The 12,619-nt window shown below is 45.6% G+C and overlaps 1 protein-coding gene across 1 annotated transcript; it reads left to right on the top strand.

Annotated features, from left to right (window-relative positions):
• The first annotated feature begins 9,953 nt into the window (after positions 1-9,953).
• Positions 9,954-12,193, top strand: LOC141686714 (cytochrome P450 CYP736A12-like). The gene is made up of 2 exons (XM_074491765.1): positions 9,954-10,765; positions 11,235-12,193. The coding sequence occupies exons 1-2, from the start codon at positions 10,070-10,072 to the stop codon at positions 12,063-12,065; spliced, it is 1,527 nt and encodes a 508-aa protein (XP_074347866.1). The 5' UTR covers positions 9,954-10,069; the 3' UTR covers positions 12,066-12,193.
• The last annotated feature ends 426 nt before the right edge of the window (positions 12,194-12,619 follow it).

Genomic DNA, 12,619 nt, shown 5'->3' with positions numbered 1-12,619 from the left:
CCCCCCGGGCGAAGAGAGACAATTCCATAAGATGAGCGAGTTTAATGGGAAAGGAGACCCCGAGGACCACTGTGAAAAATATGAACTCCTGATGGTTGGGATGGGCCACAATGATATTATGTTGTGCAAAATGTTCAAGACTTATCTCAAAGGGGTTGCGTCGATATGGTACAAGTCCCTAAAACCTCGGTCCATCGGGTCCTACGAGCAGTTGAAGAGGAAGTTCTTGAAGTACTACTCGCACCTATGCCGAAAGGCGAAGGATACTGAAGCCCTGGTCCACTGCCGATAGAGGGCGAACGAAGAGCTGGGGGATTATCTCGCTCGGTTCAAGGAAGAAGCGGGGATGGTCACTAACCTGGACAAAATCAAAGCAATGGGCTTCCTAACGGCGGGGCTAGACCCCTATAAAGGTAAAAAGCTTTGCTCATCTCTTTACGATTTTCCCCCAAAATCCCTGAATGATATATATGTAAGAGGCGAGAATATTCGCCTAAAGATGGAAAGTATTGGGGGGGTATAAAGATTCAAGAAGAGACGACCGATCAAAGCGAGCCGACAGATATGAGGGCTCAAGATCAGGATCTGACCGGAGGGATAGCAGGAAAGAAGGAAGGAAAGAAACAGATCGTGGGGCCGAACGGCACCGAGATAGAGATTCGGCCGTGTTCACTCCTTTGAATGCGCCGATCTCCAAAATTCTCCATGAGATAAAGGGCAGGCCAGGATTCGTTCGCCCCGCCAAGATGAAGGTCCCGAACCACAAGAAAAACCCCGATAAGTATTGTGACTATCACAGGGACAAGGGGCATAACACCGATGAGTGTTATCACCTCAAAAAGCTCATTGAGCGCATGATCAAAGACGGCGAGCTTAATCAATTCGTCCGGGATCTGAGAGATAGGTTGGGCCCGAAGGAGAACCAAGAGGAGGAGATAGAGGCCGATGAGCCAGAGCGAAGGGACAGGATAAGGGGCAAAGTAAAAACTATATCTGGGGGAAGCATCCTGGATAAGGATAGTAAGACAGCAAAAAAGAAGTATGCCCGGCAGGTGTACAACCTGTATCAGTTCAGACAAGCAAAGCCTCATATGCCCATGACCTTCAGCCCCGAAGACTACAAGGATGTCATTCGCCCGCACGAGGATCCTCTAATCATCAATCCTATCATTGGGCAGAATAAAATATGGAAAGTAATGGTGGATACAGGCAGCTCGGCCAACATACTGTTCCACAAAACCTACTGCAAGATGAACTTGGCTGGAGAGCAACTAGAGCCCTGCAACGAGGCTCCCCTTTATGCCATCGGAGGGCATCCCATTCAGTTTGAAGGAACGATTACTCTACCAGTCCTCCTAGGCAAGTTGCCATATACCATTGAAAAGCTGGTCAAGTTCTATGTAGTTCAGATTGAAAGCCCGTACAATGCAATATTCGGCAGGCCCTTCTTATCGACCTTCGAAGCAGTAGAGTCTATACCCCATCTTAAACTTAAGTTCCCCACTGAGAAAGGGGTAGGAAAAATGAGGGGCGATCAGAAAACCGCCTGAATCATAATGCTCGAAGACCTTGAGAGGGATCAGGAATACGAAGGACCGGATGGAACCGAGAAGAGGAAGCGGGCAGAGTCCGAACCCAGTGGAAGCCGGGAAATATTTAACATCGAGTTGGAGAAGTTTGGGGCGGATCTCTTTAGCCCGATCGCCGAACCCGCAGTGGAGACCGAAGAAGTGGAATTGTACGCGGGCCATTCGGGAAAGATGGTTTGGATTGGAAAAAACATGGGGGCGGATCTGAAGACAAAGGTAATAGATGTCATTCGGCAATACCATGATGTGTTCACCTGGGGGCCGGAAGACATGCCCGAATTGGATCCCAAGACGGTAACGCGCTGCTTGAATGTGCAGCCCAAGGCCAAGCCGGTAAAGCAGAAGAAGAGAACATTCGCAGTCGAACGACAGAAGGTAATAGAGGCCGAAGTGGAAAATTTGTTAGAAGCCAAATTTATCGAGGAAATTGAGTATCCTGACTGGCTAGCCAATGTGGTGGTTGTCAAGAAGTCGAATGGGAAGTGGAGGATGTGCGTGGATTACACGGACCTCAATAAAGCATGTCTGAAGGATCACTACCCCTTGCCTAACATCGACCAACTGATAGACGCAACGGCAGGATATGAGGTACTTAGTTTTTGGACGCTTTTTCTGGTTATCATCAAATTGCTATGAATGATAGGGATGTGCCCAAGACAACGTTCATAACTCCGAAGGGGACTTATGCTTATATTAAAATGCCCTTCGGACTGAAGAACGTTGGAGCCACATTCCAGCGAATGGTGAATAAGGTCTTTAAAGAGCAGATCGGAAGGAACATGGAAGCATATGTGGATGATATGATAGTAAAATCACTATTCCAAGATCATGCCGAAGACTTAAAAGAATGCTTTGAAACGCTCCGAAAGAACAACATGAGGATCAATCCGAACAAATGTACCTTCGGAGTCTCTAGTGGCAAGTTTCTCGGGTACATGGTCAGTGCCCGGGGAATAGAGGCGAACCCAGAGAAGATCGAGGAAGTTATTAATATGGAACCTCCCAAATGCATCAGAGACATCCAGAAATTAACGTGCCGGCTCGCCGCTCTTCGGCGTTTCATTTTCCGGTTAGCTGAGAAGGCACTCCCCTTTTTCGCCGTGCTCAAAGGGTCAAAGAATTTTGAATGGGGGCCCTAATGTCAAAAGGCATTCGAAGAAGTAAAAGAATATCTAACAAAGGCACCACTCTTGATGAGGCCCAATCCGAAGGAAACCCTTCAGCTTTATCTAGCCGTGTCCGACAGAACTCTGGGGGCCGTCCTTGTGAAAAACTATTAAGGCAATCAGCATTCCGTGTTCTACGTATCCCATGTCCTCAAGGATGCAGAGACAAGGTATCCCAATGCCGAAAAATTCGCATATGGGTTGGTTATGGCCTCTCGAAAATTGTGACACTATTTCCAAGGCCGGACTGTCCAAGTTGTCACCAGCCAACCTCTGAAGAAGATTTTGACTAGGCCCAAAGCCTCTGGAAGAGTCGTAGCATGGTCCATCGAACTCGGGGAATTTGATCTCGAATACGTTCCCCGAACGGCAATTAAGGCCCAGGCTTTGGCCGACTTCATGGTTGAATGCACGTTCTCAGGCCCGAAGGATCTTTCACCTGACGAACAACTAATCCGAATTCCAGGAAAGTGGAAACTTTTTGTAGATGGGTCGGTAGCCGGAAAAAAGTGTAGGGCCGGCTTGATCCTCTCCATCCCCGAAGGATTCGAGATATGCCAAGCCATCAGATTCGACTTCCCTTTGACAAATAATGAGGCTGAATATGAGGCCCTCCTCACAGGGATGAAGCTGGCCCGAAGCCTTGAGGCGAAGCACCTAAGGGCCTTCAGTGACTCCATGTTGGTCGTGAAACACTTCACGGGGGAATATGAGCAAAAGGATCCCCGAACGAAAGCCTATGCTGCCAAGGTACGTGATGCTTCTTTATAATTTGAAACCTTTGAACTAAGTCAAATTGGCAGAGAGAACAATTCTAGGGCAGACGCCCTTTCCAGGCTAGCTTCGACCGAGACACAGAACTTAACTGGTTCTATTTACCTCACCGAAGCCAAGACGCCTTCGATCGAGAAGAAAGAATGTCTTGAAATCCACCAGGTGAGCGACTGGATGACCCCCCCTCAGGAACTTTATGGAGAAAGGCATTCTACCACCCGACCGAAAGGAAGCGCTGAAAATTAAATACAGAGCATCGAACTACACAATAATTAATGGACGGATGTATCGCCGGTCGGTCAGTCAACCCCTTCTGCGATGTTTGAACAACGAAGAACAACAACAAGCTCTGGAGGCAGTGCACGAAGAGATTTGCGGCGAACACCTGGCTGGTCGGTCGCTCGCCTTTAAAATTCTCCGACAAGGATTCTTCTGGCCCACTCTGAAAGCCAACGCCAGCAACTATGCAAAAAGGTGTGTACAGTGCCAGATGTTCGCCACTGTCCCGAAACAACCCCCAGAAGAAATAACCTTTGTACTAAGCCCTATTCCATTCGCCGTATAGGCCGTGGACATAGTCGGCATCCTACCCACTAGCACGAAGCAAGCAAAGTACTGCATAATCGCCATCGACTACATGACCAAGTGGGTCGAAGCCCGTCCTCTGTCATCCATAACCGAAGAAGCCGCGAAAAAGTTCTTCCTGGAATAGGTCGTTCTCCGATTTGGCATTCCAAAAACATGCATCTCAGATAATGGAACTCAGTTTATTGGGAACAGATTCCGCAAGTTTCTGCACCATTTCGGAATTGAACAGAAATTTAGCTCTATCGCCCAACCGCAAGGAAATGGGGCAATCGAAGCGGTAAATAAAGTGATATTTCGAGGGATAAAGAAGAGGCTGGGCGAGGCCAAAGGAAGATGGGCGGAAGAGCTCCCTTGGATCTTATGGGCTTACCGAACCACCCCTAGGACATTAACGGGAGAAACTCCTTTCAGAATGGCATATGGAACCGAGGCCCTAGTTCCCGTCGAAGTGGGCTTGGAATCATACTGAACCGAGACCTACAATGTGGAAACTAATTGCTTCGGGTTGAGGGAGAACATAGACTTACTGGAGGAGGAAAGGGAAGCTGCCCACCAAAGGAACATGAGGTATTTGCTACAAGCGGCACAACACTATGACTCCAATATGAAAAAAAGGTCCTTCGGAGTAGGAGACCTAGTCCTAAGGGAATTGGCCGCATCCATGCCGGCCAAACAAGGAAAGCTCCAGCCTAACTGGGAAGGGCCCTATAAGGTGATCGAGGTCGTTCACCCCGGAACATATAAGCTCGAAACACTGTCGGGCGAGGCAATCAAAAACACTTGGCACGCCAGTCGCCTTCGAAAATTTTATCAGTACGAAATTTCTTGAAAGCTTGTATTTGAATTATATGTGAAGAATGTAAATAATTTGATTATAAATAAAGATGCATTTCCTGTCAAATTTCTTTATTTACAAATGCCGCGACCGCCCGAGTATTATCTGAGGGCGATCCCGAAGAAGATAAACCCCTCGACCGCTGCCCTTGTCTAATTTGTTAATTGAACACGAGACATAAAGGGCAATCGCCAAAAACTCGAACATCCTTCACTACACTATTATGATAATTTGAACATGGTGAACACGAATTAAGGGCCTTAAGGGGCAATCCTAGAATAACGCCCTATCATTCGTCTCCCCTTATTCCTTTGATATTAAAAAGGCCGAAGGAACCCGCCGAAGGAACCCCTATCCCGGGGCAATCTAAAAGATGAACATGGTCCTTCGGCCTCAATCATGTGTTCTAAAAAGGACCCAAAACCAAGTCTAGGGGCAATCCCGAAGAAGACCTCCTCTTGGACGAACGAACCATGACATACGATTCATTTTATTAAAGTTGTTAAAATTGTTAAGGCAGATAAAGCTGAAGATACAATTCATTAAGATCGTTAAGGCATCAATGATGCCGAAGAGACGATTCATTAAAGTTGTTAAGGCGAATGAAGCCGAAGATACAATTCATTTCATTAAAATCGTTAAGGCATCAATAATGCCGAAAAGGCGATTCGTTTTAATTGTTAAGGCGGATGAAGCCGAAGATACAACTATTAAAAGCAGTAAATAAGACAATGCTGACGAAAGATGAAAGATGCATTAAAATATAAAAGCCTGAAGGCTAGTTAAATTACAAAAGCTCGAAGGCAGGAGTACCAATTACAAAAAGCAGGAGTACCGATTACAAAACATAAAAATACAAGTCCAGAAGATGAACGAAGAATGCCGCTACAAGAGTTGGGTATGACCATGGAAACACCAACGGCAAACTTCGCAACAAGATCATCTTCAGTCATATCAAGCACCTCAGTGCTGAAGGCTTAGGCTTGAGGGTCTTCATCCGAGAGCTCTTAGTCTTCGCCGGAGGAGACATGAGGGACTTCGACTGCTGGCCGGCCGATAGGATCCTCCAGGTCGTCGTCCAACAGCTGCTTATAATCCCAGTTCAGGCCATGGGCCTTCTCCAGGACATAGTCAGCGCCGAACTAGAAGCAGCGCTCCTCCGTCCGGTCCAGCTGCTTTTGCTTCTTCCGAAGCTCCTTTCGGGACCTCTTCAGCTGGAAGTTCCGGTGGGAGATCCTCCGGTTCGCCTTCTCCAATTCATTCTCCAGCCGGGATTTGTCCTCCTTCAGCACAGTGGCCTCGACCTCGTTCTGGGCTTTCACCCTTGCAAGTTCCTCCTCGGCCGCCGTGGCCCTCCTCTCCAACTCCTTTACCTCGGCCATCCGAGTCTCCATGTCCTCAACTTTATCCTCCACGGCTACGGCCCAAGGAGCAGCCTGCAAAAAGACAAGACAAAAAACATTACTAAAAAGTGCCGAAGAGAAAAAGACGGGCGAAAGATAAAAAGGGGAGAAATTAAAAAACATATCAGGGACAGGAAGGACAGAAGCTCCGTACAGGCCTCGGTAGCAGAGGCCGAAGCGAAGGTCGGAAGATCGACCGGAAGCTGGAGGCCATGGCACAAGTCTGAAGCCACCTCCTTTGTGGATTTCCGGGCCGGGTACACAATATGGTCGGACGTGAGCACGCCCCACCCTGGGAGATAGGAACGCACGATCTCCTCTTTGCTCCGGGTCCGCTTGGAAGGGTTTCCCTCTCCCATGTACTCCAGGTCGTCCCCTTCCTCGGCCTCAGAAGCCGCATGAGATTGGCGGGGCGGCGAAGCCCTCTCGGTCTGAGCCCTCTCGCCTGTGTCCTCGGAAGGATCTGGCGTAGCCCTCCGATCGGCGACCTTCTTCGCCGCCTCCTTAGCCGCCCTCTTCTCGGCCGCCCTGGCCTTTTTCCTCTCGATCAAAGCCTCTCTCGAAGACACTGAAATATAAAAAGAAAGCAAGTCAGTCCAAGCATATATAACCGAATACATAACAAGGACAAATAAATATACAGGTGATGGGATAAAACTAATGAAAGAAAAAAAACAAAGGAAGAAGTTTTGTTACCCCCACCCCACAAGCTGAAGAGCCAGTCCTTGTCCCAAAACTCTCCGGGACCCAACTTCTTCACACTGACGTCCACCATAGCCGTGTAATTCTCCTCCTCCAAGGTCAGGCTCGGCATAAGAAGCAGCGAGGGATTCACATCTCGCCAAACCGACATGGCAGCCAACCGTGGACCACTCACATAGCACCAATGAGTGTGAGTAGATTTGTTGTTCGAGTTGGTCGTCGTCCAATCAGGTCGCCCTGCTCGACGGGCGGTGGTGTAAAAACCGGGACTCTTCGGGTTCTTCCGAAAGTCATAATGGTACCAGAATAGACGAGTGTTGGGTGCGATCCCGGCATGAAGGCACATGTTCTAGAAACAGTTAATATGGATGAACCCATTTGGGTCCATCTGTCCGAGGGCGATGCCCATCTGGAAGAAAAGATGCTTTATTAGCTTCAATGAAGACACCTTTAAGCCACACTTAAAGGCCGCTTCCGAAACCCCTACGGCGCAGCCTCCGTATCCCTCCGGCACCCTGGGAGTATCGTAGATCCTTTCGCCCTCCCTCGGCGCATACAGCCAGCAGAACCCTCGAGGGACGGAATAATCATCGTACATCTGAACCACGCGTCCCTTCGACAGTTCTGATCGATTGTTGGCCGCAGGATAGTCCGCGGCCGAACCAAAACGGGCCCGTCCCGTCCGCTCGGGGCGAATAGAAGACGTTCCTGCCAAGCTGTTCGACAAGGGGTCCCAAGAATCTGGGGGCCGGTTTGCTCGGTCCATGTCCCTGTATCAGGAACAGAGAGACATTAGTCCATGTACTCGGATTAGCAGACAGAAGAGAAAAAATAAAAAACCGAGTACACGTCCCAGGACCGAACGAACAAAAAACCCGGAGGCGGTTTCCGAAGGTTGCTCCTGGGGCAAGCCAGCCCGAAGGATGTTCTTGCCTACAGAAAACCTTCCGCAAACATCTCAAACTCCGGGCCACATGTTTACGCCCTGGGCCGGCTCCCGAAAGACGTTCTAAAAACAAGAAATCCCGAAGAACATTCTTGGTCAGAAAACGCCTCGCATGCCATCTTTAAACCCGTGGGGCCCCCTCAAATTGGTAAAACCCAGTGAAACTTCTATTACCTACCCAGAAATGCCCAAAAACCCCAAAAAACACAATAGCACACGCACAAAACCCAGAAAAACCCCATGATCCCAGAACAAAACCATTGAGCCCGCATGCAAACATCATAAAACACAGAAAACTGGCATGTAAATGTAAAAAGCAACTGAAAAGCAAGAAAAGGGACTTACTTATCTGGAGATGTTCTTGGATTGAAATGGGATAATCTGGGAAGACAGAGTTGCTGTTGCCCGTGATTGAAAGATTCATCGCAATTCGTCACTGTGTGTGGAGAAACTGAAAGTGATGAAAAGAAAAGAAAATGCACAAATGGGCTTATATAGGCGCCTAAAATGAATTCAGAAAAGCGACGTTTGGGGGTTTTTGAAATAGACGTCCCAGATTAAAACGGTTGAGATTCAACGGCTAAGATTTAGCCATGGAACGACGTGCCAACAGCTGTCACATTAATGCACTGCAAGTCCCCACAAGCTTGCCACGTGTACGACCGAAGATCGAGGCGGAACTGAAGCGGTCGCCCTAGGGTTTCTTCACCCCAATATGGGCCGAGACCAGTGTCCGTCGGCCGGCCCGAAGGCCCAACCGAAGGACAGGGACATGTTGGTTATAGGCCCAACATGGCCCATCGAATGGAGGCCCAATATGCGGTTAAGCTACTGGGCCGAAGGACCTCCAGGCCCGCGAAACGAATGCTCGTGGATGCCCAGGCCAAGGCCCACTACTCGCAGACCGTTGGACAGAACAAGGGACATAACGCCCCCTTTTCACTCCCTCCTTAATGATTTGTGACGGCTGGACATTCAAGGCAGAATTGGGTATAAGAACCCTTGTGAAGTAAGACAAAACATACACACATTCTCGTAAACACTCTGTTTTTCTTGTATTATTACCCTACCCTTACAACCAGATTCTGATTCTCACACCGGAGGTGAATCGGGGGTACAAACTCTCGCATTCTCTTCACTTTCAGGTACAGCCGAAGCCACCTTTAAGGCGGCCGAAGCCTGTTCAAGCTCCCGAAGGAATCTGGGCGTAACACTTCCAAATTTTGAGTTATTTTGAAAATCAACCTATACATCAGGATCTCTCGGCTTATTTTGAGTTGATTAATATTACTTCCAAATTTTGTAGGATTTGAAGATCACAAAAAGACAAGAAGAGATAGGGAAAGGGTTGCTTAATTGTCACGAACAACTGAGAGTGTGCGCCTATCCCAAACAAGAAATAAGAAACTATGAGTACCAGAAGCAAGGTGATAGGGAGAACTCCATCTTCTTGATTGTGCACCTATAGCTTCAATAGCTGGGCGTAGTGTTGAATAGTTAGTGGCTTTGACAAGTGATTATCAAATAGCAATATGCCAAAATATTCATCTCTTTGTTCTGCTAGCTATTATTGCAAGTACAAGGAAACACCAAAGTCCAAGAAGGCTCCTAAATTTAAGAGAGGTCGTAGTCTTACTGCAACATCTGGAGTGATGTCTTGAACTTCTATTCCCCGGAAAGAAGCAATATAAGTTAGCTACGGAGAGTATATGGTTCGGTGATACGAATACCCAACCCAAATAACTAAACTAATTTGGTTTCCTTAACCGAACCTATCTAATGTGATAGGAGCATGTGATAGGAGCGAGTGAGAACATTCATTAAAAAATTATTTATTTATTTTTATTTTATTTTACAAAATCTCAAGAAAGTCCAAAAAAATTAAAATCAAGAATGTAGTCAATTGGGATATACAAAAAATATCTATCCTCCAGTAGAAACTAAAAATGAATTTCAGCCCCACATTTTTCAAAATCAATCCACTTAAGGTAATAGATTGAAGCTGCATGCGAATTCGATAGTAGATAACTTCTTCTTGGCGAGCAAACACTCAATTACTCTTAAAAATGTCTCCCACCCAATTTGCCATTCTTTTGGTACTTGTTGTTGCCTTATGGTGGTTCATCCATTTCTTCCGAACAATCTTCTCCACGAACCCACGCCCACTCCACAAGCCACCCCCTGGTCCCCGAGGTTTACCACTAATAGGTCACCTCCACATGTTGGGAAAACAACCCCATTGCACTCTCTACAACCTGTCCAAAAAATATGGTCCCATTATGTCTCTCCGCCTAGGCTCTGTCCCCACTATCGTTGTGTCGACTTCAGCTGCTTCCGAGCTCTTTCTCAAGACTCACGACACTATATTTGCTAGCCGTCCCAAATCTCAGGCAGCTCATTATTTGTGGTATGGTACCAAAGGCATGATATTTTCCGAGTATGGCACCTACTGGCGGAATGTGAGAAAGTTTTGTACATTGGAACTTCTCAGCACTACGAAGACAGCTTCCATGGCGTGGATGAGAAGGGAGGAGCTGGTGTTGCTGGTAGAATCGCTAAAAATTGCTGCGAGAGACCATGAGGTGGTAGATGTTAGCCAGAAGATGGCCCTTCTAATGGAAGACATGACTTGTAAAATGTTGTTTGGAAAGAGCAGAGATGACAGGTTTGACTTAAATGCAATAATACATGAGTTGACAATCATTGTGGGAGCTTTCAATGTTGCTGATTTTATCCCATTTTTAGGGGCAATAGATCTGCAGGTACTACTTTAGCTTAATTTCTTCTTAAAAAACTTTATCTATACAAAAATCTTTAAAACCTGATTTTATTTGAAAAAACATAAGCACGTCTTCTATTTGTAAAACGTTTAGCAAATATGTTGGCTCATCAATTTGAAAGAGCCTCTATGATGATTATTATGATCGAAACTTTAGTTCAAATGATGTTCCTTACGAGTGTCTGGCTACTGCTTCTGATCAATATAAAAGGCTAGTTTAATTGCTAAATAAATAAGAACATTAGTGTATTTAATTAAAAAAGTTGATTGATTTAAATTCAGTACACTACACATCAGATTTATATAATTAGAGATATAATTGAAAATTATTATACAAATATTCATCATTCAAGTTAAGTTTACATATTCTGACCTCTGTGCTTTTTGCATTATTTCAATGCGGATAAAGGATACTCCAACCTGGTATATTGAGTTAAAAGTTTTGTTATCAGGGATTTAATAGGCGGCTTAAAGAAACTAGCAAGGCAGTAGACAATGTCTTGGATACGATCAATGATGAACATGAACGAGATGCTAGTAATGGTTATAACAAACTTGAGAGGGATTTTGTTGATGTGTTGCTATCTCTGAAAAACAGTCCTTCAAGTACTCATGAGCAATTAGCGCAGAACATGGATAGATCGACTATCAAGGCAATCGTGTTGGACATGATTTTTGGAACCATAGATACTTCCAAAATTGTGATCACATGGATCATGTCTGAACTTTTACGACATCCAAGGGTGATGAAACAACTTCAGAAAGAAGTTGAGAATGTCGTAGGAGATTGTAAATTTGTGGAAGAATCACATATATCAAAATTAGACTACCTAGATCTGGTAGTCAAGGAAAGCTTGAGACTACATCCTGTGACAACGCTCTTAACTCCTCATGAATCAATGGAAGACGCTATAATAGAAGGATATCACATAAAGAAGAAATCGCGCATTATCGTGAATAACTGGGGACTAGGACAAGATCCTAGAAATTGGTCTGAAAATTTTGATGAATTCCTTCCTGAGAGATTTATAGGTAGTAACATAGATTATATGGGAAACAATTTTCAACTAATACCATTTGGCTCAGGCCGAAGAGGTTGCCCGGGCATACAATTGGGCGTGATCATGGTAAAATTGGTGATAACTCAGTTGGTGCACACTTTCAACTGGGAGTTGCCTCTCGGCATGTCACCTGATGAGTTAGATATGGAGGAGCTATTCGAAGCCACAGTGCCAAGAGCAACACATCTCCTTGCCGTTCCCAGTCTTCGCAGCCTAGCATAACCTCCACATTCATGGCTCCTCATGTAAGTATGCATTCGTTCGTTTTTTCTTAAATTTAAATTACTCTATCTTGGAGCATGTTATGTGCGGACAACATATAAGTAAAAAAAGTTTCAATTTGTTCAGAAGAGGTGTATGTGTGTGTGTATTCTGCTTTTATTTAGTGTTGTTATGCTCCCCGTTATTGGTGCACACTTTGTTCAGATGAGTTGAAATCGTGTGTTCTGAGTTCTCTTGGGGGCTTAACAAATATAGATTGTTCTTTGGATTGCGTTTTTATTGAGTTTTGGGTTGGTTTAGAATATTACTCCCTCTGTCCCTCCCATTTGTTTACACTTTCCTTTTTTGGATGTCCCTTCCAATTATTTACATTTCAAAACTTTCCAAAAATAGTAAGGTTTTTATAATTTTTAAAATAACTACATCCACTACTTCTCTCCACTATACCCACTTTATACATATAATATTAATCGGTCCCACTACTTTACTCACTTTTTTAACTTTCCTCTACTATTTTATCATTTTTCTTAAACTCCGCGCCCCACCCAAATGTA

The sequence above is a fragment of the Apium graveolens genome, chromosome 9 (genome assembly GCF_009905375.1).
Source record: "Apium graveolens cultivar Ventura chromosome 9, ASM990537v1, whole genome shotgun sequence".
Taxonomy (NCBI): domain Eukaryota; kingdom Viridiplantae; phylum Streptophyta; class Magnoliopsida; order Apiales; family Apiaceae; genus Apium; species Apium graveolens.
Note: the sequence above shows the minus strand (reverse complement) of the source record. Positions and strands in the feature narration are given on the sequence as shown.